At 35.5% G+C, this 24724-nt stretch overlaps 1 protein-coding gene across 1 annotated transcript; it reads right to left on the reverse strand.

The window, feature by feature from the left end:
• Positions 1-10169: 10169 nt before the first annotated feature.
• Positions 10170-10520, reverse strand: LOC125492828 (uncharacterized). The gene has a single exon (XM_048635555.1). It carries the CDS (start codon positions 10518-10520, stop codon positions 10170-10172), a length of 351 nt encoding a protein of 116 aa, XP_048491512.1.
• Between the last annotated feature and the right edge of the window lie 14204 nt (positions 10521-24724).

Here is a 24724-nt window from a genome sequence, read left to right on the forward strand (position 1 = left end):
AAACGAAGTCAAGCGATCAAAGATTGACATGCTCATGCACAAATATGAGCTACTTCAAATGAAGCCTAAGGAGTCTGTTCAAGAGATGCTCACAAGATTCTCCAACATCAAAATGAACTTGAATCTCTGGAAAGATCATCACTCCAGGAACAAGTACGAAAAGTTCTAGAAGTCTTCCTCAGGATGAAAAATGGATGGCAAAGGTCACTCCCTGCTGAAACAAAAGATTTCACCACATTCAATATCGAGCAACTTTCCGGTTCCTTGTTAACTCATGAAATCCATCTAGGAACTCATGAAGTTGACTCTAGTAGACCTAAGGCCTTGGCTCTCAAGTCCGATGATCTGGAGGATTCAGAAACTGATGATGAAGAGGCAGCACTGATCGTGAAAAGATTCAAAAAGTTCTTAACAAGAACTACAAAGGGAAGAACATGAAAAAGCCAGGAAACTAAGCTTGTCATAAGTGTGGAAGTCCGGATCACTTCATAAAGGAATGCCCTCTCTGGAAAATGAAAAGAGCAAAGGAAAGTACAAGGAGAAGGGAAAGGAACAACAAAAACCTTTCTCAAAAGTTGATATGAGAAGGGCCATGGTAGCTGCATGGGGAGAATCCGATTCAGACGAGGAGCAGGAACAACCAGAAGAGGAGACAGCTCATTTATGTCTCATGGCAAAAACAGACGAAGAAGAAGACTTGCCAAACAACAAGGTACGCATAAATGTTATTGAAGAAGAGTTAAAAGAACTTTCAAAGAATCAATTAATAAAACTCTTTTGGAAACCTTAGATGACTACAAGGCCATTTTGTTAGAGAAGAAAATTTAGAAAAAGCCTTAGAAGTCACCAAAGGTCATTCAAATTGGTTTAAAACAGTTAATGCAAACATTGAGGAAAGATTCTTTGAAGTCTTGATGAAAACCGACGTATTCGAGAAGCTTTTGAAAATGCTAAAAATGAAAATTATTTCTTGAATATGGAAATGGCTGAATTAAACTTTCGTTCCTGAAGGAACCAGTTCCTCTATAAATACCAGATCCGAGTTCGAAAAGTTAAAATTCGAACATGAGAAAGTTTTAAGTAAATATCTGGTACTTAAAGAGAAAATGGAATCTTCAAGAACGACTCTTCCTGATCCAGTAAGCTGGATACAAAAATATAAAAATGAAGGAAGAAGTGGGTCTAGGTTTCAATCACAAGAAGAAAAACAAAATGAAAAAATATGTTGATCTTCCAAGCAGCCGAATATGCTCTTACTGTGGGAACAGTGGACACTTAGTGTCTGACTGTTCCTCCAGAGAAGAACATATTGAAATGAACACCCACTTAGTTAAACAAGTTTGGAAATCAAGAGAAATACAAGCCCGACAGAGGAACCCAAGTCAAACTGGGTTCCTACCACTGACTGATTGCTTTGATACAGGCTAAAGTGAGGGGGAACAACCTGTGGTACCTCGATAGCGGTTGTTCTAAACACATGACAGGAGATAATTTCTCTCGCTTTCAGCCTATGATGGAGGAACTGTGACCTTCGGAGACAATCTTACCGGTAACATATTTGCTTAGTAAAGTCTAAGTCACATTCCATAGACAATGTATTTTTGGTCGAGGGTTTAAAACATAATCTGCTTAGTATTTCTCAATTTTGCGACAAAGGGAACAGTGTAAATTTTACTGATGAACATTGTGTAGTAAGTAATGCAGGAAAGGTACCAAATATCAGAAGGAACAAGGAAAGGGAAACCTACTGTTTGACTCAACCTTGTTCCTAGGAACAATCTAACTGTTTAAGTGCGTCGACAATGAACCACTTCTTTGGCATAAAAGATGTGGTCACGCAAGTATGCATTACTCCAGAAGCTAAGTGGTAAGGACTTGGTGGTTGGATTACCAACTATCAAAGTCCAAACCATGAAGTTTGTGGACCCTGTGCAAAAGGTAAACAAGTTAGATCCTCGTTCAAATCAAAGAAAATGGTAAGCACACAAAGTCCCTTGAATTGATTCATATGGACTTGTGTGGCCCTGTTCGAATCCAAAGTCGATCTGGTAAGAGATATGTGCTTGTTATAGTTGATGATTTTCAAGATACACTTGGGTTATTTTTCTCCATAGCAAAGATGAGACATTTGATGAATTTGTTAACTTTGCTAAAAGAACTCAAAGAATAAGTGGTTTTAAAATTAAGCACTTGCGTTCTGATCATGGTAAGGAGTTTGAAAACTCAAATTTGATGAGTTTTGCAGAAATGAAGGTCTTGATCACAACTTCTCAGCTCCTAGAACTCCACAACAAAATGGCGTGGTAGAACGGAAGAATCGCACTTTGGAGGACATGGCAAGAACAATGATCATAGCAAGCAACCTTCCGAAGAATTTCTGGGCTGAAGCAGTGAATACGGCATGCTACATAATCAATAGAGTCATGCTAAGACCTATTGTCTTGAAGCCCCTTATGAGCTACTTAAAGGAAGAAAACCCAATATCTCATACTTTAGAATCTTTGGCTGTAAATGCTTTGTACATAACAATGGTAAAGACAATTTAGGAAAGTTTGATGCTAGAAGCGATGAGGCTGTTTTTATTGGATATGCTTTAAGTAGTAAGGCATATAGAGTTTACAACAAACGAACAATGTGTGTTGAGGAAAGTTCCATGTTATTTTCGATGAAACTAACTCTCTGCAGGAACCAAGTCATGAAAATGACTTTGAAATAGGACTGACTCGTATTGAGGAGTCAGTAAACATTGATGAGGAACTAACACCTGCAGGAACCGACAAAAAGCATTTCTGAAGAAGAGATAGTTGTTCCTGATCCTGTTATACAGGAGGAACAGGCACCAGAAATTCATCCATAGACGAGACAAATGAAGCTCCTCAATCTGGAGGAGCAGAGACAAGAAGATTTGAACCAAGACCTTGGAAACACTTAAAATCCCATCCATTGGATTTAATAGTAAGTGATATTGAAAAGGGAACTCAAACGAGATCCCAACTGAAAAATTTCTGTGCTTTCCATGCCTTTTTGTCTATGACAGAACCACGAGATCACAATGATGCCCTACTGGAGTCTGACTGGATAAAGCCATGCAAGAGGAACTGAATGAGTTCCAGAGGAACAAGGTCTGGCACCTTGAGACCAAGCCTAAAAACCAAAAGGTGATTGGACTAAAATGGGTCTTCAGGAACAAGCTAGACGAGCATGGAACAGTCATAAGAAACAAAGCCAGACTTGTAGCCAAAGGGTATAATCAACAAGAAGGTATTGACTTTGATGAAACCTTTGCTCCTGTAGCTAGAATAGAAGCAATAAGAATTTTGATTGCCTTTGATCATTCATGGGTTTTAGGTTGTACCAAATGGACGTCAAATGTGCCTTTTTAAATGGATATTTGATTGAAGACGTCTATGTGGAACAACCTCCTGGTTTTGAAAACCCGGATCTTCCTAATCATGTCTATAAGCTAGATAAAGCTCTTTATGGGCTTAAGCAAGCTCCTAGATCATGGTATGAAAGACTTTCAAAATTCTTACTTTCTAATGACTTTATACGAGGCAAAGTTGATAGGACCCTGTTCCTTCGATCCAAAGGAACAGACATCCTAGTGGTTCAGATTTATGTGGATGATATAATTTTTGGTGCAACTAACGAATCTCTTTGTAAAGAATTTGCTGAGTTAATGCGTAGTGAATTTGAAATGAGTATGATGGGAGAGTTAAACTTCTTTCTGGTTTGCAAATCAAGCAAACTGAAAGAGGAACAATGATCCATCAACAAAAATACGTAAAGAGTTATTGAAAAAATATGGAATGGATCAAGCAAAAACAAACATACTCCTATAGGAACAGGTACAAGGTTAGATGAGGATCAAAGTGGTAAGTCCGTAGATCAGAAACTCTATAGAGGTATGATTGGCTCCTTACTTTATCTAACTGCTAGTAGGCCTGATATACCTTTAGTGTTGGTTTATGTGCAAGATTCCAATCAAATCCTAAGGAATCCCATTTGACAGCTGTTAAAAGGATTCTTAGATATTTGAAAGGAAGTGATGACTTTGTTTGTTCTATCCTCGAAGTGACATCTTTGATCTAGTAAGCTATTCCGATGCTGACTATGCTGGAGACTTGGTGAATCGCAAAAGTACATCGGTATTATCCAGTTCCTAGGATCAAGCTTGGTTTCTTGGAGCTCAAAGAAACAAAACACTGTTGCTCTTTCCACAGCAGAAGCTGAATACGTGGCAGCTGCTGCATGCTGTTCTCAGGTATTGTGGATCAAGCAACAGGTACGTGACTTTGGCATAAAATTCAAGTGTGTTCCTATATTCTGTGATAACACTAGTGCAATTGCATTTCAAGGATCCAGTTCATCACTCTAGAGTCAAGCATATTCACATTAGACATCATTTCCTAAAAGACAATGTAGAGAAGGGTTAGTCAAAGTTGATTTTTGTCCTACTGAAAATCAAATAGCTGACATATTGACAAACCTCTATCTAGGGACAGGTTTGAAAAGATACGCTTGGAACTAGGAATGATAAAAATTGTTTAAATGTACACATAGTTGTTTCCCCCAAATTGTTTCTTACTAAGTATGTCCTGCAATCTTCATGAATTAAATTTCATACACCTAGGGTCAAGTATAAGGACTCACATATGTCTCTGAATATTACCCTTAGTGTCCTTGCACATATTTGGTACGTATGTAGTTTGTATATTATGGACACATTTTTATCATATGCAAGAGTAAATTTTTTTCTTTTTCATTTCTTAATTTACCTCCAAATTTCCGTTTCTTTTTCTTTTCACACCTTTCCGTCCAAAAATTAAAACATTAATCTGAATTATGGCCAAAATTACGCGTTCAATTAATCTAAGGTTAAATGAAGAAACTCATTAATTGCCTTCCAAAAACCCATAAACCTTTCATTAAACCTAACTCTCCTTTCTTTTCACACGGAATCATGATTACTTTATAAACCCAACACATCAAATCACTGACCCCTCATAATTTCTCTCTCACATCAACTCACAATCTCTCTCTCTCTCTCTCCATTCTCATCTTCAACCTCACACCAAAACTCTGTCACCATGTCTTCTAAAACTCAAAATTCTGGTGATCATGAAAATTTCCCAAAAGAGAAAACATCATCTCATGATGAATTAAGTGCTCAAGAATCTTCCAAGAATGACGCAGATTCTACTGGGTCAAAATTGGCATCTTTTGCACCTGTTTCTCTCTCCCCGAAAAAGGAAGAAGGTGATAACGAGGCAGAAAGCGATCAAGAACAAGAAATTATTGTACCTACAAAAAGAGGTAAGAAAACAAAATTTTCACAATTTCTGGTGGGTTTTTGTGTAGACATTGCATGGTGCAAAAAGTCTAAGTGGAATGAGTTATTGAAAATTTTAAAATTTCAGAAGTGGCTAAAAATTGTTAGCATAGATGATGGACTTTATGAAAAAGAGATGAAAGCTTTTTGTTCTGGGTTTACCATAACTGAGGGTGTGTGTGTATCAATCGTCAATGGGTTTGTAGTTACCATTACTAAGAAGAAACTGGGGGAATGGTTTGATGTTCCGCATGAGGGTTACAATGACTACATTAAGGATAGGGCTAAGTTGAACATCAATGGGGTCACCAATGCTCAAATTCTTGCCTTCTTTAACGGCAATTCTAATGCTTTATCTTTAGATTAAAAAGAATTGTCTCCATTTCATAAGTTGCTATTTCAGTTAGTTTGGCGTTTCATTTTACCCCGCTCCTCCAAAAGAACCCAGGCTAGTCTAATGGATCTTTCCATTATGTACTGCCTTGCTGAAAACATAAAAATCAACCTTCCCTCCCTCATAATTTCATATCTCTCTCACTGCATTACCCATAACACCAAAGTGGGTTATGGAAATCTTATTTCCTCTGTTTTCAAATAATGCAAAGTTAAACTACCTCCTAGTCCCTCCTTTTCTCTTGAGCCAGAAAATTATCTTACCACAGAAACTTTGACTAGGCTGAGCTTGAGGTTGGTGAATGGGAAGATAGATTTTGAGAGAGAAGAAACTCCGGTTAAGGTTGAAGTAGGAAGTAAGAGAAAGATGGATGAAGAAGGAGTTGCCAAAGGTTGGCTGGGTCCAAGTTCCAGAAGGAGCAGGATCAAGGTGACACAGTTTTCATTCACCTAGATTCTGACCCTGTCCCTTCTACTGCTGTGGATTTTCCATTACTCTCTACAACTGGACTTAACAAGCTACTCCGGGAAATTCAGGACTCCTTGACCCTTCTGCACACCAAGATCAATGCCATTGAAGCTATTGTCTATGTTCTGGACTCTTAGCAGCAAGATCAAATGCTTGTACTCAAGAATGTTGATACTGGGATCAGGAACAGGGTGGATGGTGTGCTCTCCAAGATAGATTATGTGGTCTCCTCTCTCTTCAAAAGAACCAAATCCTAACTTCTCTTAACTTTGGAAAATTTGAACAATTTTTTTTTGGCTGTAATTATTAAACAATCTTTTGGATTTCACTTACTGTGTCCTTATGAGACACATGAAGTACTTTTTATTTCTCTTTACTATATTCACTATCTTTTGCCTTACTCTGGATATTGACTGATTATTAATGTCTATAATGTTGTTCTCTACATGTGTATTCTGCTTGTGTGTTTGGATGGCTAATATAATGAGATGTCTGTTTGAGCAACTTGCTTGATGCCTAGATTTGTTGACTCTCTAGTGCTGCAGGTACAATCCTTAGTTTTGATAATGACAAGGGGGAAGAGATATAAGTGTGTCAAAATTTTTTTATCTTAGTTCCTATGAATATTTTTCTCATCCTTGTTCCTTGTCTTGTCTGATCCTGTTCCTAGTGTCAGTAGAGTTTTTAACTAGGTTAGATTGTGGATATTTATTTTCTGTGTAGTTTAGTGTCTTAATCTTTGTAGATTTTTTTTCAAAAACATAAAAACTTAAAAAAAAATTTAATTATTTGTCATAATCAAAAAGGGGGAATATTGTTATTTCACTATTTTGATAATGACATATAATTAACGTTTACATGATTTTAGTTTATTATTTCGGTTTTTAGTTTATTATGTTAGAAGTAATTTTTATATGTCTTAGATTTATTTTTCTGTTTTGTTTATTTATTTTGTTGATTTATTCTTCTAGTTTTAATTAGTTTAGTTATCTTTAGATTTCACAAATAACATGTTAAATAACTTATGAAGAATTGATTAGTGTTTAATCAAATTAAGTTGTTTATAACTTATTTGTGATATCCGGTTAATATTATGGATGTAACAAATTTTGAATATATTAGGTTCCATAATATTGTGTTGAGTTAGTGTGTGTGCAGCATCTTTGGTTGCCTACAATCTAGGAGCCGCAAATCACTAACCTAAGATGCGCTTAAAATAGAACGTTGAGGTAGTTCCTACATTTTAGGAACCACAACAACCACTCTATTTTAAGGCGTTGAACGTGGATAAGTGGCTACGTTTAAGGAAGCCAACTGCCAACGGAATTATCAACGGACATATTGTGGAGAAGTGGCTGAAGCTACGTGAGAAATGGAGAAGATCTTGAGAAGATGTGGGAAGAATTCAGAGAAAAAGATTCCTACAAATAGAGTTTTGTAATGGTCTCAAAATATACTTTCAGAATTTTATGTAATATTCTTAAAGAAAGTACATTCGGTTTTCTTCTTCTTAGAAATTGATGTATTATAGATTGGGTTGAGTGAATCTAAGTCTGTAATCATTTTGAGAGAAAAAGAGAAAGAGAAAGAGAAGAGAGAAAGAGAAAAGACTTTGAGTAAAGTCAACTGTTCAGGGGGAACAGCAGGCTGACAGGGAACCAGTTCCTAGAGGAACAGAGTTGGTCCGAGTTTAGGTTGTACAAAAGAGAGTTTTTGGCCTAAAATTATTAAAGAGAATTGAGTCAAAATCCCTCGTGGTCAAGGTTTTTCTTCCCATTGGGCCTAGGAAGTTTTCCTTGTAAAAATCTCGTGTTCCTAGTTCTTTCTTAATTCATGCAATTATTTCTTTCTTACTTAATCATTCTTTTATTTCCGCAAAAAGTTTGAAAATCTCTCCAACTACAATTCACCCCCCCCCCCTCTTGTAGTTGCCTAAGTGTTCGTCCAAGACTAACACCTTTAACTGTAAACATCATTCATCCTATTTATATATTTTTTTAGTTTATCAACTCAATTAAAATGAAATTGATTGAATTTCCAGATCTGGTGGAGGAATAGAAGAAATTGCAGACCGAACTTCTATATTTCTATCTTGTTAGATATGATTTGTATAAGTTTTTCATTTTAGAGTTGATTTTTTATGTTCTCTAAACATAGAACAATTGTAGAGAGTAATCATGGTTTGGAGTATGAATGGTGGTGGAATCTGTTTTTATTACGCTGCAATTTGAATGGTGGTGGAAAGAATCATCAATATGTTGTAATCTGAATGTTGCAATCTAGTTTAGAATCTAAATGTTGCAATCTTTACAATCAACAATACATTTGATTTTTTTTCTTCATAAAAACACAACAATTTTGCGTCGAACTTGGGCTCCATTTTCGACGCAAGTATCCTTTTCTAGGTGAAAAACAAGGTCGGGCTATGCTAAACATCCGACATTCGTGTCGCGTTAGGCTTAGCATCCGATGCAGATAGCTCATCAACTGCGTCAGATTAGGTCTGACGCAGATCTTGTCTCCTTAAATTGCATCGAGACCTGTGCCGTCAGAACAATGTCTGACGCAAATGGTGGTTCCGGGTCCAATGCAAATCATTAATTTTGTACTAGTATAGGGTTGTTGTTCATCTTGCTCTTTCAAAGGTCCTTCATGTTATTCCTTTTAGGAATGATAATCTGAATCTAATGGTAACATGGAGTTCAGAATTACACATCTTAGTGTTATACATTATTGTGCGCTTAATATGGATGATATCTTGGATTTCTTTAGTGATCAAACTTGAGGTCAAGTTTTTTTCAAGAGGGGGAGAATGGTGCAAGTACAACTATCTTTACTTGCTTTCGTAGTATTATCGCATGGTTTTACTTTACCCTTAAAGTAGAGGTTTTACATGTAACCAAAAATATGTATTTTATTGTTTTATTAGTTAAGTTAATTAATTAAAGTAGTTTGTTTTAATTAAGGGTCGAAAAAATAAGTTGTAATTCATTTACTTAAGGTCCAAGTAAATGAGTTGTCATGAGTTGTAATAAGGAATGGCTTAGGCGTGTGATTTTGTAAGATTTATGGAAACTTTTGAAAATCTTTCCTAAATCAAGTGTTTCCTTAAGTTCTAGCTAGATTCTAGGTTTTAATCTAGGATAAACTTTTCTTGTCTCTTACTTAGGAAATCTGGTCATGTGATGTACTTGGAGAGCAAGGTTTTCTTATCTCTTCTACCATAAATAAAGGGCACCTATCCTCCTAAAGAGGTAGAGTTGATTTTCAAAATTTGTGAGCATTAGTTATTTTAGTTGTTAACCAAAACAATACTTGTTGCGACTTGTATTCATCTTCTAATTGTATATATAATTTTAATTTGTGTAAGTCAATTACACATAGGATAATAAGGTCAGACCAAGAACTAATCTGAACTTATCTAAAATTATTTTTGCTGAAAATAACTTCTAATAAGTTGAACAAAGCATAACCTTTATTGAAAAAACTGTCAACTTAAACTATTATTTGTCGTTGCATGTATTGCGTGCATGTAAAAGTAGCTACTCGACATTACGAAATCTCTTATAAGTGTGTTTCAAACGCACTTTATGGACTCCTTTAGCTCATTTTGATCCTCTTTCTCCCTTTTCTTCCCTCTTTCTTCTCCCTTTCCCCTTCTATTTCATTCACTTGATCATGCTTGATTATAGTGATATTTTGCTAGATTTTCAATCATTTTTTACCGAATTTCAGAACATTTGCTTTCACCCTGTCTTGCCATGTTCTTTTTTTTTTTAGCTCAATAAGTAATTTCATTTCATTCATCAACCTCATTCAGAACCACCAACAGTGGCTCTAATTACAAATCACCAAACTTAACTGCCTCAACCAATCTTTATCCTTCCTTGAACACTTCTTAGGCAAAACACTATACACTCTGTCTATTACATTTCTTTGGATTCTATACACACTTGTATCAACCTTAACAACCATCTATGACCAAAACGCATCATTTCTGACACTCCAAATCTGGTAAACACTTGCAGCAAGTACAGCGTAGCTAGTTTGCTTCCACATTCTAGACATTCTGCTTCTTTTTATGTACCTGTATATATCTAGAACATTGGTGCTGGTTGTATTCCACATCATACATCTTTTGATTGTTTTCAACACTTCACAGCTATATACACAGTTTAAAAATAGATGATCTTGTGCCTCCTCAGCTAACCCACATATCTGGCACATGGGATCTCTGCTAACACCAATTGTGAACAGTCTTGCTGTTGTCTGCATTTTGTTCTTCATGGTCAGCCACATGAAGAACCTGTGCTTGGGTATAGTCATTCTATTCCAAACCTCTTGCCATGTTCTTAATATAGGTGGAACTAATAATATGGCTATGATTTTTAGAGTTGGCAAAGGAAGCAATGAAAACAAAGCACGCATTCAAAAATGGTGCACTTGCACCATTCCCCATGTCCGCTCGCACAAATGGGCACGTTGCAAATATAATCTTGAATAGAGAATTTCAAATAGAAATAACTTTCAAAGCACAAATTGGATGAAGATAATTCTAGTTGGAGCTGAAAGCTTGTTTCGATAGCTTTCCATCTACTGGTCGTAAGCTTGATTTAGATCTAAAACGAAAGAGTTATGCGCGTTTTAAGTTGAACTGTCCGACCAGAGTATAAAAATTGGTGCGCCTGCACCAGCAATGAGTGCACCTGCACCACTTACTTAGGCGAGACACCACTTACTGAGGTGCGCCCTCACCACTTACTGAGGTGCGCCCGCACCATCTGAATCTTTTGAAGCCGAAATGTCATAAGGCATGGTGCGGCCGCACCGTTAGACGATTGACACCAGTTATGAGTCAGAAGAATGGTGCGCCCGCGCCATTCAAATCCGCAAAATAAAAAAAGTCGAGCCTAATTAAAACGTTTGTTTTTTAGTTTGGGGGACTTATACTTTATTCAATAGACTAGAGAGGATATTAGGGTTCATATTAGAGAGAAAAACACATTAGTTTATTCAATAAACAAATGATTGTTGATTTCTACAGATTGAAGGTATTTTTTTATCAATTAAATTGCAAAGTTTTAGTTTTTAATCTTGCTTTTCATAGTTATTCTTTGTTATTCCATATTATTAGACTTCTTGTATTGTAGTTTCATAATTGCTAATTGTTATTAGTTTAATCATCTCTTAATCATCTTTAGCTCTAGTTTAGTTGTAAATTTCATGTTTTTGTGTTTAGTTACCATGATTAGTGAGTATTCTTCTTTCTAGGGTTAGGTTGAAAGTATAAATTAATTTTTTCATGTATCGTTAATGTGATTGTGATGATCTAAAGATGTTTATGCATCGATCTTGTTGTTTTAAGGCCTTAGGATAGATATTGATCATATTTATGCTTTGGTATTTTAATTTGATTTCAAATGTTCTTAGTCGACTTTTAAACTCTTTTATCATCCCCATAAATCAACTTAATTTCTAGGCAAAGATATTGGGTAGAAATTAAGGGGATCCTTGTATTAGGGGTTTTTATGTACGTACTGAATCTCTTAATCAGTTTACTAAATACCATTAGAGAGAGGATGTAGTTGACTGATGAAGCGATTATTCTTGAGGACCATTCGAGAGAGGACTCGAGTAATTTAGAGGAAAACTAAACCTTGCATAATTATCGCCTTTGAATCACAATTGAATCAATGATCGTTGTCCATTTTGATTCATACTAGTAAGCTTAACTCTAGTGTCGTCCTGTTTTATATTTTTATTTCGTGTTATTTGCTTCTTTGATATCAACTAGTCATAGTTGTTACCAAATCATTTCAAAACCCCCCCAAAAATCCTTCAAGTAGGTAATCTAGAATTGAAAGACCTTATTTAATTCCATTTTTCATGTGGATCGACCCTTAACTTGCCTTTACTACTTTCTTATTAATTGCTTATTTAGGTTTTATAAATATTGTTTGAAAAGTAATTTTTGGTGCCTTAACGACACACTAAAAACCTCCAATCAAAATGACGCCGTTGTCTGGGAAATTGTGCTATTAATTGAAGTTTATTTTAGTTTAGCTTTGCTTAGTTGATTTTTCTATTATTTTCTTTTTGATTGTGGTTGTTATTTGCTAATCCTCTACTTAGCTTTGTTGTATTACATGAGAAGAAGAGCTTACGTACGGCACCCACCTTTCCTCTAGATCCAAAAATTGACAGTACCTTCCGAAAGCAACGGAAAAATTTGGAAGATTTGTCTTTGGGTTCTGAACCATCTTCATCAGCCTCAAGTACAACAAGTGAAGTTGATTCAGATATGGGTGAAGCAAATCCACAACTCTTTAGGGATTTCGGAAATCCGGTTTCCTATGTTCTTCAAGGTGGTATTCGACTCCCCACCACTACTACAAATTTCAGTATTCATCCTCATTTAAGTCGGATGGTGAAAGTAGAACAATTTTTTGGAGGGTCGGATGAAGATCCTCTTAACTATCTTGATAGTATTTTGAGATATGTGACATGATAACCAGAAATGACGTCTCTCCATACTACATCAAGATGCATCTATTTCGGTCTTCTCTTACCGGAAAAGCAAAATCATGGCTCAAGAGCTTACTTGCTCATTCCCTGACTACATCGGAGGAAGTCACAATGGCCTTTCTAAAGAAATACTTCCCAGAGTGAAAGAAAAAAGACATAAGGAGGATTGCGGAAGCTTGGGAGCGGTTCAAGGAGATGATCCGTTTATGCCATCACCATGACTTCAACAAAAATCTCCTTATGTGATTTTTCTATGATGGCCTTGATTCTATATCACGTGCCAACATTAATGTTAGAGGGGGAGGTCAACTTTCTAAGATCCCGCAAGATCAACTTGAGTCCGCCATTGAGGAAGTAATTAAGGACTATTCATGGGGTGGACGACGAAGAGGTGATCAACCTAAGAAGAGTGGGAAGTTTGAATTAGATCCCATGGATCAAATTCAAGCTAAAATGGATCAACTTGACAAGAAGCTCTCTAAGATCAACCTCACATCATTTAATCCATTACAGGTCAATTCTTTTTCTTGTGATATTTGTGGAGGTACTAATCATGATACTTCTTATTGTGGGGGGTACGAAATCGGAGCATGTCGCGGCAATAAACTCTAGAGGAGATGGTTATCAAGGAAACCAAGGGTATCGAAGCAATCAATAAGGAAGTTAGAAACAACCCCAACAAAACTACAATTAAGGCTTCAACCAACCTCAACAAGGGTACAACCAAGATCAATACCAAGGGTCTGTGCAAGGGTATAACCAAAACTATAATCAATGTGGTTCATCCTCACAAGGGTCTAATGTCTATCAAGCTCCACATAAAAGAGCCAATACCCAAAAACCTCCCTCTAACCCTCCATTCCCCAAACAAAATCCCGAACCCACTCCATCTCCCAATCCAACCTATCTCTAAATTCTCCAACAACTCCAATCCATGAACCAAATTCTTCAAAACCATGAGCAAAGGTTTCAAGAGCTACAAGCCCATAACAAAATGCTTGAAACCCACTTTCCCAAGTAGTCGTGAAAAAGGCTTAGGCGTGTGATTTTGTAAGATTCATAGTTATTCTTTGTTCTTCCATATTATTAGATTTCTTATATTATAGTTTCATAATTGCTAACTGTTATCGGTTTAATCATCCCTTAATCATTTTTATCCCTAGATTAGTTATAAATTTCATGTTTTTGTGTTTAGTTACCATGATTAGTGAGTAGTCTCCTATCTAGGGTTAGGGTGAAAGTATGAATTAAGTTTTTCATGTATTGTTAATGTGATTGTGATGATCTAAAGATGTTTATGCATCGATCTTGTTGTTTTGAGGCCTTAGGATAGCTATTGATCACATTTATGCTTTGGTATTTTAATTTGATTTTAAATGATCTTAATCAAATTTTAAATTTTTTTATCATCCACATGAATCAACTTAATTTCTAGGCCAAGATATTGGGTAGAAATTAAGGGGATCCTTATATTAGGGGTTTTTCGTACTTATTGAATCTCTTAATCAGTTGACTAAAGACCATTCGAGAGAGAATTTAGTTGATTTATTAAGCGACTATTCTTGAAAACCATTCCAGAAAGGACTCGAGTAATTTAGAGGAAAATTAAACCTTATATAATCGTCACCTTTGAATCACAATTGCATTAATAATCGTTGTCCATTTTGATTCATACTAGTAACCTTAACTCTAGTGTCTTCCTATTTTATATTTTATCTCGTGTTATTTGCTTCGTTGATATTAGCTAGTCATAGTTGTTATAAAATCATTTTAAAACCTCCAAAAATCCTTTAATTCGGTAATCTAGACTTCAAAGACCTCTAACCACCATGTGATGTTTTAACCACCCTTCGTCGGTCGACCGTTCGTTCGTCGCAACAATCAACACTCGCGCGTGGCTCCGATCCTCCGCCGTTTGCATTCAGAGGGTTTGTCGGTCGATCGTCTTCGTAACAGTCAACAACACAACTACCACTACAACAGAGGTCTGTCGGTCGGAGTTCGGCGGTGAGTCGGAGTTTTCCGGTGACTCGGGTGTTTTTTTCTCTCTCCTAGCTTAGAGTCGACGAGTTTGTAACGATCTTAGAGTGTTTAGTTTTGCTGAGTTGAAATCTGCAACTCGTGGGTTCAGTCGAGTCTTTTGATTGGAGAAGGTGAGTTTGGTTGTTGTTGTTTGTAAAAAAAACTCGGAGTTCGGCTGAGTTGTTGTTATTGTTAATGATGATGTGAATGATAATAGTAATGATGATAATGGTAATGTTAGAGTTTGTGATTCTGGGGATTTTGAGTTTGGAGATTTTGAATGTGTCGTTGAGGAAGTCAAAGGTGGGGAAAAGTCGATGGGTGCATTTGTTAGAATTGCCTCGTAGGGAGTTGCAGTTTGTTGTTCGAGTTTGTTCTTCGAGTTTGTTTGTTGATTTTCAATTTCTCATTTTTTTGTTTTAGTATCTCTTTTTGATTTTCATTTTCTTGTTTTTTTAATATAATTTTTATTTTTATTATATTTTATGTAATTAGTCATTTAGTTGTGACTGTTTTTTTTTATTTTACTTTTTGATCTTTTGTATTATTTATGTAGCTAGCTTTCTTGTCGTTATATATTAATGAGATTCATATGTCATTTCATCTTCAGTTCGTCTGCGAATTTTGTGGATAGTGGATGTGCTAGTTGCTTGGTTATAATCTTTCAAATTTGATTGCAAAATTCAAAAAAAGAAAATTTTTTTTTGTACCAGGACCTATTTTAGCAGTTTTGGACAATAACCGCAGCAATAAGTCAAACCTATTGTTGCGGTTCCTAGCCAAAACCGCAACAATACGTTATACTTTTTTTAAAAAAATGAACCTATTGCTGCGATTTTGGCTAGGAACTGCAGCAATATCTTGGCCTATTGCTGCGGTAAAAAAAACCGCAGCAATAGGTTAATTACCTATTGTTGCGCGGCCAAAATCGCAACAATATGCCACTTAATGACCACAACAATTAACATTTATTATACTAGTGTGAGCTTCATTATAACACCTTCTAAAAAATTAAGTGTCGTGAAAGTATGACATTCAATAAATTGAGATCATTCAATAATTAAATTCATCTGTATGATATTAGAAGTAAAAATAAACTTGCTAGCAATTATCGATTTCAAGAGCAATCAAGTTAGGAAATATTATGGGGAGGTATGTGGTAATACTCTCACTAACTACCACAACATGATTCCATTGATAGTTTTCTTATTTATCTTTTATGTTTGACTATTATAGTATGACAATAATTATAACACCCCAAAACTTTGGTTTCAAACTTTATAAAACATTCTATTTTCATTAAAATATCTGATCAAATTTTTAAGGTGTTACAGCCGCATCTATTGTTAAAAATAATTATAAGACTAATTATTAAAAATAAAAATTCAACTTAGAAATCAAAGTATCAAAATAACCCAAACTAAGTTGTCTAATTTAAACCAAACCAAAACTAAACAATCCCAAACAACAGTACTATAATATTTATTAAACTAGGTGAACTTAAAAACTATAGATTCACTCATTCCTGCAACGTAGTCCCTTTCACCAACCTGCACAATATAAATAGGAAAGCAAAGAAAGACAAAAACACAAAAATTAACGAGAACTAAGTAATTACAACTCCATCCCGTAAAATAATAATAGTTATATTTTAAAAACAATTTTTATAGCATAATACAGACAAGTATATATAATATACTTAACCATTTCAATTATTTCAAGTTTATATGAGTCATACAACAACAAATTTAATTATTAGAGGGGAATTGAACGTCAATAGGCCGGGACTAATCCAGTAACCACCTACTTCAACATGGGTTGTCACCCAAATAGATAAAGAGCAATGGCCAATATCGTTTTGCAGAATGTCCCTAGTGTGCACACCCCTCACTAATCTAATGGGTATCCGCAACGTGCACCAATAGTATTAGGAGGAAGATAGTAAAGAGTTGTAATAAAATCAAATATTGTTCACAACTTAATCACTTTATAGAATAATAATAATCGTCTATAATTTATAATAACCAATACAACTATCATTAGAGCCTCATAGAGTCACACTATCGACTTATAATATCGTTCGTAACATCATTAACTCACTAGTTATACCCATTAAGTTACATTATCGATATTAGTATAATTTTTAGCATGATGGTTACATATGTACATTATAAATCCAAAGGTAATAACCAAATACTAATAGATACATATGTATTATACACAAGGATAGTACTACTGAAATTAATTAATAATAATTAATAATTTTAGTCATAAAAGTACTAATATTATTCTTGCCACATAATATACATCTAACATAGACATAGAATGACAAAAGTACATGTATTACACATAGCACATCGATTCTAGTTGTTGATGGACATTGTGAATTACCTCAAATGCGTCCCAAGTATAGCAATATCAACTAAAATTCGCCTCTTACGAAGTTGCCGTCTACAACATATTATATTACCTAAATTAGTCACTACTTAATATAATATCACGAAAATAATTAACCAAAATTTACAAGATAAATAATTAACAAATAGTTAAATAAACAAAGTTGAAAAGAAAAGAAAGAAAGAAAGAAAAAAGAAATTGAAGAAAAGCGTGACAGGTGCACAAAACTCAAAACAATTTCAAAACTCCTTGTGACAGCAAGTCACAACTTTCCCGTGAACTTGTTGTTCACACTCAATAATTTGTTTAGTTTTCATTTTTTTATTTTTTTCTTCAAAACATAAAGCATATAAAGGAACTTTTGTTCCTATTAATCATTATTCCACCGAAAATTAGAAGAAAGAAGAAAGAAGAAAGAGAAGAAAAAGACCAACGCCGTACTCCGGTCAAGTTGCCGGAGTCACATTGGGTTTTAAAATTTTATTATTTTATTTGTGGTTCAAACCTTCGAAACACAACAATGGTGGATTCTAGATTTGGAATTTGGAACTTACCAAAGAGATGAAGAAAGTGAGTTACGTGAGAATTTTTGGGTGTTTGGGGGTATATATATGTATATAAATTTAGGGTTTCACTAAAAAATAAGTATTAAAATAAATCTAATCCTTTTCCAAAACCAACTCAAGTTATAATTTCATAATTTTCTTTTCTCTCTATCTTTCTTTTTGAACGAAAAATCTAATCTACTAAAAAAAATTCTGATTTCGAAAATCTTATTTTTAAAAGATAAAGGTTTGATGAAAAAAATCGAGTTTCATAAAAATCTGATTTATTATAATTTTAATTTATTTTTCAGAATTTTATATTTATAAAATCTAATTATAACAAAATAAATTTCATAAAATAGTTTTGAAAATTTGGGATATTACATCTACTCCCCCCTTAAAAGAAAGTTCGTCCTCGAACTTTAACGTTATTGCTCGCTACTAATATGCAAACAAAAAGTTAATATCACATTCTACCTTACTTAAAGAGTTTCGTCCCCGAAATTCAAGCGTACATGCTAAAAAAGTTCGGGATATCGATTTTTCATATCATCTTCGGCTTCTCATGTAGCCTCTTCAGAAGTTTGACTTGACCACAACACCTTGACTAATTTTACCACCTTGTTTCTTCTCGTTTTGGTATCAAGGATTCTAACTGGGTGTTGCTTAAAGCACAAGGTCTCGTCTAGTTCAATGGTTTCAGGTTGAATGATATGGGTAGGATCATGGACATATTATCGAAGTGAGACACATGAAAGATGTTATGGACATTAGCTAACTCTATTAGTAAGGCTAATTTATAGGCTACTTCCCCAATTCACTCCAAGATCTCATATGGTCTCAACTTTCCTTTCCTACCAAATCTCATGACCCCCTTTGTTGGTGACACTTTTAGCAAGGCCTTCTCCCCAACCTCAAATTCCATCTCCCTTTGATTCTAATCTTAAGCTGCCCTCATGTGCTCCCGAATAAGCCTAACTTGTTTCGTTGTTTCTTCAGTCATCTCAGGCCCTAAAGTGATCGTGTCACTTATGTCACTCCAACACAAAGGACTCCTACATTTCCGCCAATACAATACTTCATACGGTGCCATCATTATGCTTGAGTGATAATTGTTTGTACGAAAACTCTATAGTTGGCAAATAATCATCCCAAGATCCTCCAAAGTCTATCACACATGCTCTCAACATATCCTCCAAAGTTTGAATTGTTCTCTCTGTCTGTCCATCTGTTACAGGATGAAAAGTTGTACTAAACTTGAGCAATGTCCCAAATGCTTGTTGTAACCTCTCCCAGAACTTGGACAAAAATCTTGAGTCTCTATCTGAAACGATATCCTTTGGTACTCGATGCAGCCTCACAACCTCTCGCACATATGCACTAGCCAATTGTTGCATACTCCAAGTATCCTTCATTGCTATAAACCTGGCCGACTTTGTCAAACCATCCACTATAACCCATATAGCATTCTTACCTGACTTAGTAAGTAGTAATCCCATCACAAAATCCATTGAAATAGACTTCCATTTCCAACTCGGCACTTCTAAAGATTGCATCATTTCGCCAGGTCTCATATGCTGAATCTTCACTTTCTAACACGTCAAACACTTTGCAACAAACTTTGCCACTTCACGTTTCATGTTTTTCCACCTAAAATGCTGCTACAAATCCTTATAGAGCTTATCTCCTCTAGGATGCACAGAATATGGCGTATTATGAGCTTCTTCCAAAATCTTTCTTTTTAACTCCTCATCCTTAGGCACACATCATCTTCCCTTATACTTCACAACACCATTCTCATCCATGTCAAACTCAATGGCAAATCCATCTTCTTTCATTTTCTTAAACTTCACCATCCACTCATCACTACTTTGCTTCACTCGAATCTGAATGAATAAGGTGGGTTGCACACATAATGCATTCAATTGAGCTTTCACTTGCCATTGCTCCATGACCTCTAGACTCATTCTCTTGAATTCTTCATACAATCTCTCATATAACACCATCACGTTCATCGTATGACTAGTCTTCCTACTCAACGCATCAACAACTTTATTCGCTTTACCCTCATGATACAATATCTCCAAATCATAATCCTTAATGAGTTCAAGCCATCTCCTCTGTCTCATGTTCAACTCCTTCTGAGTAAATATATACTTCAGACTTTTATGATTAGTGAAAATCTTACATGACACACCATACAAATAATGCCTCCAAATCTTCAATGCGAATACTACAACAGCTAACTCTAAATCATGAGTAGGGTAATTCTATTTGTAAGGCTTAAGTTGTCTTGAAGCATATGCTACCACCTTACCATGTTGCATCAATACACATCCTAACCCATTCTTAGAAGCGTCACTATACACCTCAAAACCTTCTAATCCAGATGGTAACGTCAAAACTGGTGTTGAAGTAAGTCTTCGCTTCAATTCCTGAAAAGCTTTCTCACACTTCTCATCCCACTGAAATCGAGTTATTTTCTTCATCAAATTTGTCAAAGGTTGAGCTACTTATGAGAAATCTCGTACAAACCTCCTATAGTAGCCAGCAAGTCCTAAGAAACTTCTAATCTCTGTCACATTACTAGGTCTCGCCCATTCTGTTACTGCTTGTATCTTTGATGGATCTACAGCAACACCTTCCTTCGAAATCACATGACCCAAAAATGCAACTTTTTCAAGCCAAAACTCACATTTTGACAACTTAGCATATAACTTTTTCTCTCGAAGCATCTCCAAAACTTTCCTTAAATGACCTTCATGCTCTTCTTTGTCCTTCGAATACGCCAATATATCATCTATGAACACCACAACAAATTTAGGATTTTTTGTTCAAAACCACCTAAACTTTTCACCTTTTTAGAAACTCCCACCTTAATGATTTTTTTTTATATAAATTTCCACCTATCATTTCCAATTTTATTAAAAACTCCCACCACTTAACGATTTGTGTTAAATTCCATTAACAAAACCGTTAAGTAGACCTCATATATGCATTTTATTATTAATTTACGCTGAAATCAAAGTCAGTTTCATCAATTTAAGGGCAAAATCTCAACAATTTTGGAGCAAGTTTGGAATCAATTATAACTATTTGGAAAGACTTGCAACTATTTCAAGTTCGATTTTGTTAACAAAATGTATATGAGGGACCCATTTAACGGTTTTGTTCATGGGATTTAACAAAAATCGTTAAGTGGTGGGAGTTTTTAATAAAATTGAAAATGATAGGTGGAAATTTAAAAAAAAAATCATTAAGGTGGGAGTTTCTAAAAACGTGAAAAGTCTAGGTGGTAAGATGCGATTTATCCACAAATTTATCTAAATACGGCTGAAAAGTCATTTTCATAAGGTCCATAAATGCTGCAGGTGCATTAGTAAGTCCAAATGGCATCATTGTGAACTCATAATGCCCATACCTCGTACGAAATGATATCTTTGGTATATCTTCCTTCGCAATTCTCAATTGGTGATACCCAGACCTCAAATCAATCTTAGGGAAAATTCCAGCACCCTTAAGTTGATTAAATAAATCCTCAATCATAGGCAATGGATACTTATTATTTATTGTGACATTATTCAACTCTCTGTAATCAATGCACAACCTCAAGGTTCCATCCTTCTTTGAACGAATAACACTGGTGCTCCTTAAGGTGAAACACTTGGCCTAATGTACCCTTTCTCCAACAAATCCTCCAATTGCACTTTCAACTCTTGCATCTCTACAGGTGCTATCCTATATGATGCCTTAGAAATACCTCGAGTTCCAAGCACTATGTCAATTTTAAAGTCCATTTCTCTCACTGGCGGCATCCCTAGAATTTCTTCTAGAAAAATATCTTGGAACTCACTCACCACAAGTATTTGAGATATCTCTCCATCCTCCACACTCACATCTTTCACATGGTACAAATACATAGTGTAGCCCTTCCTAATATATGTTTTGAATGACATGGCTAACATAATACTGACTCCAGGTTTTGAAACAATTCCTTGATAGGATATTCTATTTCCCTTTGGCCCCCTAAGAGACACATTTTGAGTATGACACTCTATCCTATCTCTATACTTAGCAAGCCAATCCATTTCCAATATTATATCAAAGTCGGGTAGGTCAAATTGAATAAGATCAGTAGGCAAATCAGATCCTAATATGATAATCGGTATGTCTTGGTATAGGGAACTACAATGAACTACTTCTCCTAAAGGTATTGTTATGAAAGTTTGACACAAGATTGAGGGTTTTAGACCTAACTTTTCAACAAATGAACTAGCTATGAAAGAATGAGACGCCCTAGAATCAAAAATCAAGTAAGCAGGGTTAGAGTTTACGAGGAAAGTACCCGTCACAACATTGGCGTTGGTGTCTGCTTCATTCTGGTTCATAACATAAATTTTTCCATTGTTGCCTCGAGCACCATTTCCATTGTTGTTCTGATTGTTGTTTCCTCCATTTGCTCGATTGTTATTCTGCCCATTATGCTGAGTATTGTTCCCTTCGTGAGCATTCGAAGCCTGACCCTGAAGTTGTTATTGTTATAGGGGCGGTTGTTGTTGTTCTGGTTTTTATTAGACCCATGACCATTCATATCCCCCCCCCATTGTTCCCATTATGTCAATTATTATGATACTTAGGACACTGATTAGCCTTACGTCCTTTCTCTCCACAAGCATAACAAGTTATTGGATCTCCTTGATAGGTAAATCCTGGGTGGCTTTTGTTACGCTTCGTACAAGTAGGGTTCTGGGTACGGGATCCCTGCTGGTTTGATCTCCCCTGATCTTGGTAGTTGCTACGATTCCCTTGATAATTACCACCACCATTAGTGTAATTATCGCCCCCATTATTATTGTTACTACCACCATTAGTGTGCACACCCCTCACTAATCTAATGGGTATCTGCAATGCGCACCAATAGTATTAGGAGGAAGACAATAAAGAGTTGTAAATCAAGTACTGTTCATCACCTATGGAGGATCCAAATCCACAGGATAATTCCCTCAATAATATTTCCACTTTACGTGATTAATATATTTTAATAGTTATGTCACGTCAAATATCACATTAACATTAACAGGACCGTCTTTAGTTCAATAAATATTTTTTACAACTTAATCACTTTATATAATTATAATAATCGTCTATAATTCATAATAACCAATACATCCATCATTATAGCCTCATAGAGTCATAATATCGACTTATAATATCATTCGTAATATCATTAACTCACTATTAATACCCATTAAGTTAAATTATCGATATTAGTATAATTTTTAGCATGATGGTTACATATGTACATTATAAATCCAAAGATAATAACAAAATACCAGTAGATACAAATGTATTATACGCAGGGATAGTAGTACTGAAATTAATTAATAATAGTAATTTTAGTCATAACAAGTACTAATATTATTCTTCTCACATAATATACATCTAACAAAGACATGGAGTCACAAAACTACATGTTGGAGAATTAGAGTATAAAGTTAGTTTATTTCATGATATATTATTTGAGTTACTTGGTAATGGTGTTGTTACTTGAAATAATATATGTAATATTATGCTATATAATGAAGAGCAATAGTGTTAAGAGCATGAGCATGGGCATCGCATCTTGCTCGCACAAGCAAACAAAGCAGGCCTCGCACAAGCAGAGATGCAGTGGACTGGTTGCGACTCGCGACCTATGTTCTACCTCGTGATGCTGTGCGCTCGCCAAGCAGGGAAGAGACGGGGCTGGTCGCGACTCGCGATCTGGGTTGCACCTCGCGACGCTGCCCAGCTCGCGACTCGCGACACTATTCACGACTCGCGACGATCGTCTGTTTTCTATTGCTCTTTGCGTGATTTCGCGTGTTTTGACGGTTTGTCAATGGACTGTTTCGGTTTTTCTGAAACAATATAGCATTGTTATATATATGAGATCTCTCTCTTGCATACAAACTCTAAAGATTAAATCTAAGAAGTTCATCATCTTTACAAAATCTCACAAATTCATTCTCAATTAATAGTGTTCATAGTAAGCGTCACCACTATTGTTTTCTTCTTTGTATCTCGAAGGTGAATTCCGTGAAACCCGTGCTTTACGAATAGGGTCGGAATATTACTTTTGGGAAAGTGATCCACGCCTAGAAGAATCGATCATCTTGTGACCCTTGTTCATTTCTATAATTTTTCTAACAATCCAAAAGTAATATCCTTACAAGATGACTACAATTCATGAAATGTCTGCAAATTTTCATAAACTTGACAAGTTCAAAGGTGTTGGATTTAGAAGATGGAAAAAGAAGATGCATTATTTTTTTCTCACTTCGTTAAGTGTGAAATTCGAAGGAGAAACAAATGGGAGAATGATGACTATATATGTCGTGGCCACATCCTTAACGGTATGTCCGATGCTTTGTTTGATATTTATCAATTTGTTGAATCCGCTAAGATTCTTTGGAATGAACTAGAAAGTAAATACATGGCCGAAGATGCTTCTAGTAAGAAATTTGTCGTTAGTAATTTCAATACTTTTAAAATGGTAGATTCTAGGCCAGTAATGGAGAAATTCCATGAAATTCAAAGAATCTTAGGGATTTTTAAGCAACACAACATTGTAATGGATGAGACCTTTGTTGTTTCCTCAATTATTGACAAATTACCACCCGGTTGGAAAGATGTTAGAAATTCTCTTAAGCATAAGAAAGATGATATGAATGTTGAACAGTTGGGTGCTCATCTTCGGATTGAAGATGGCATTCGGGTCCAAGATGGACAAAAGGATGTCAATCCTAATCCTTCCACCGTTAACATGGTGGAGGATGGTAAGTCAAATGAGTCTTCTAATCCTAAGAAGAGGGCTAACAATTTCACCAAAGACAACAATTGGAAGAAGCCTAAGTTTGGTGGAGGTGCTCAACGAGGTTGTTGGGAATATGGAAAGCCCGGTCATTTTAAGAAGGATTGCACCATTTGGAAGAAGAAGATGAACAAAAAGAATGGTGGGAATGGCAAGTCTAGCCAAACCCATGCCAAGCAAGGTATGAG

The sequence above is a fragment of the Beta vulgaris genome, chromosome 8 (genome assembly GCF_026745355.1).
Source record: "Beta vulgaris subsp. vulgaris cultivar EL10 chromosome 8, EL10.2, whole genome shotgun sequence".
NCBI lineage: Eukaryota > Viridiplantae > Streptophyta > Magnoliopsida > Caryophyllales > Amaranthaceae > Beta > Beta vulgaris.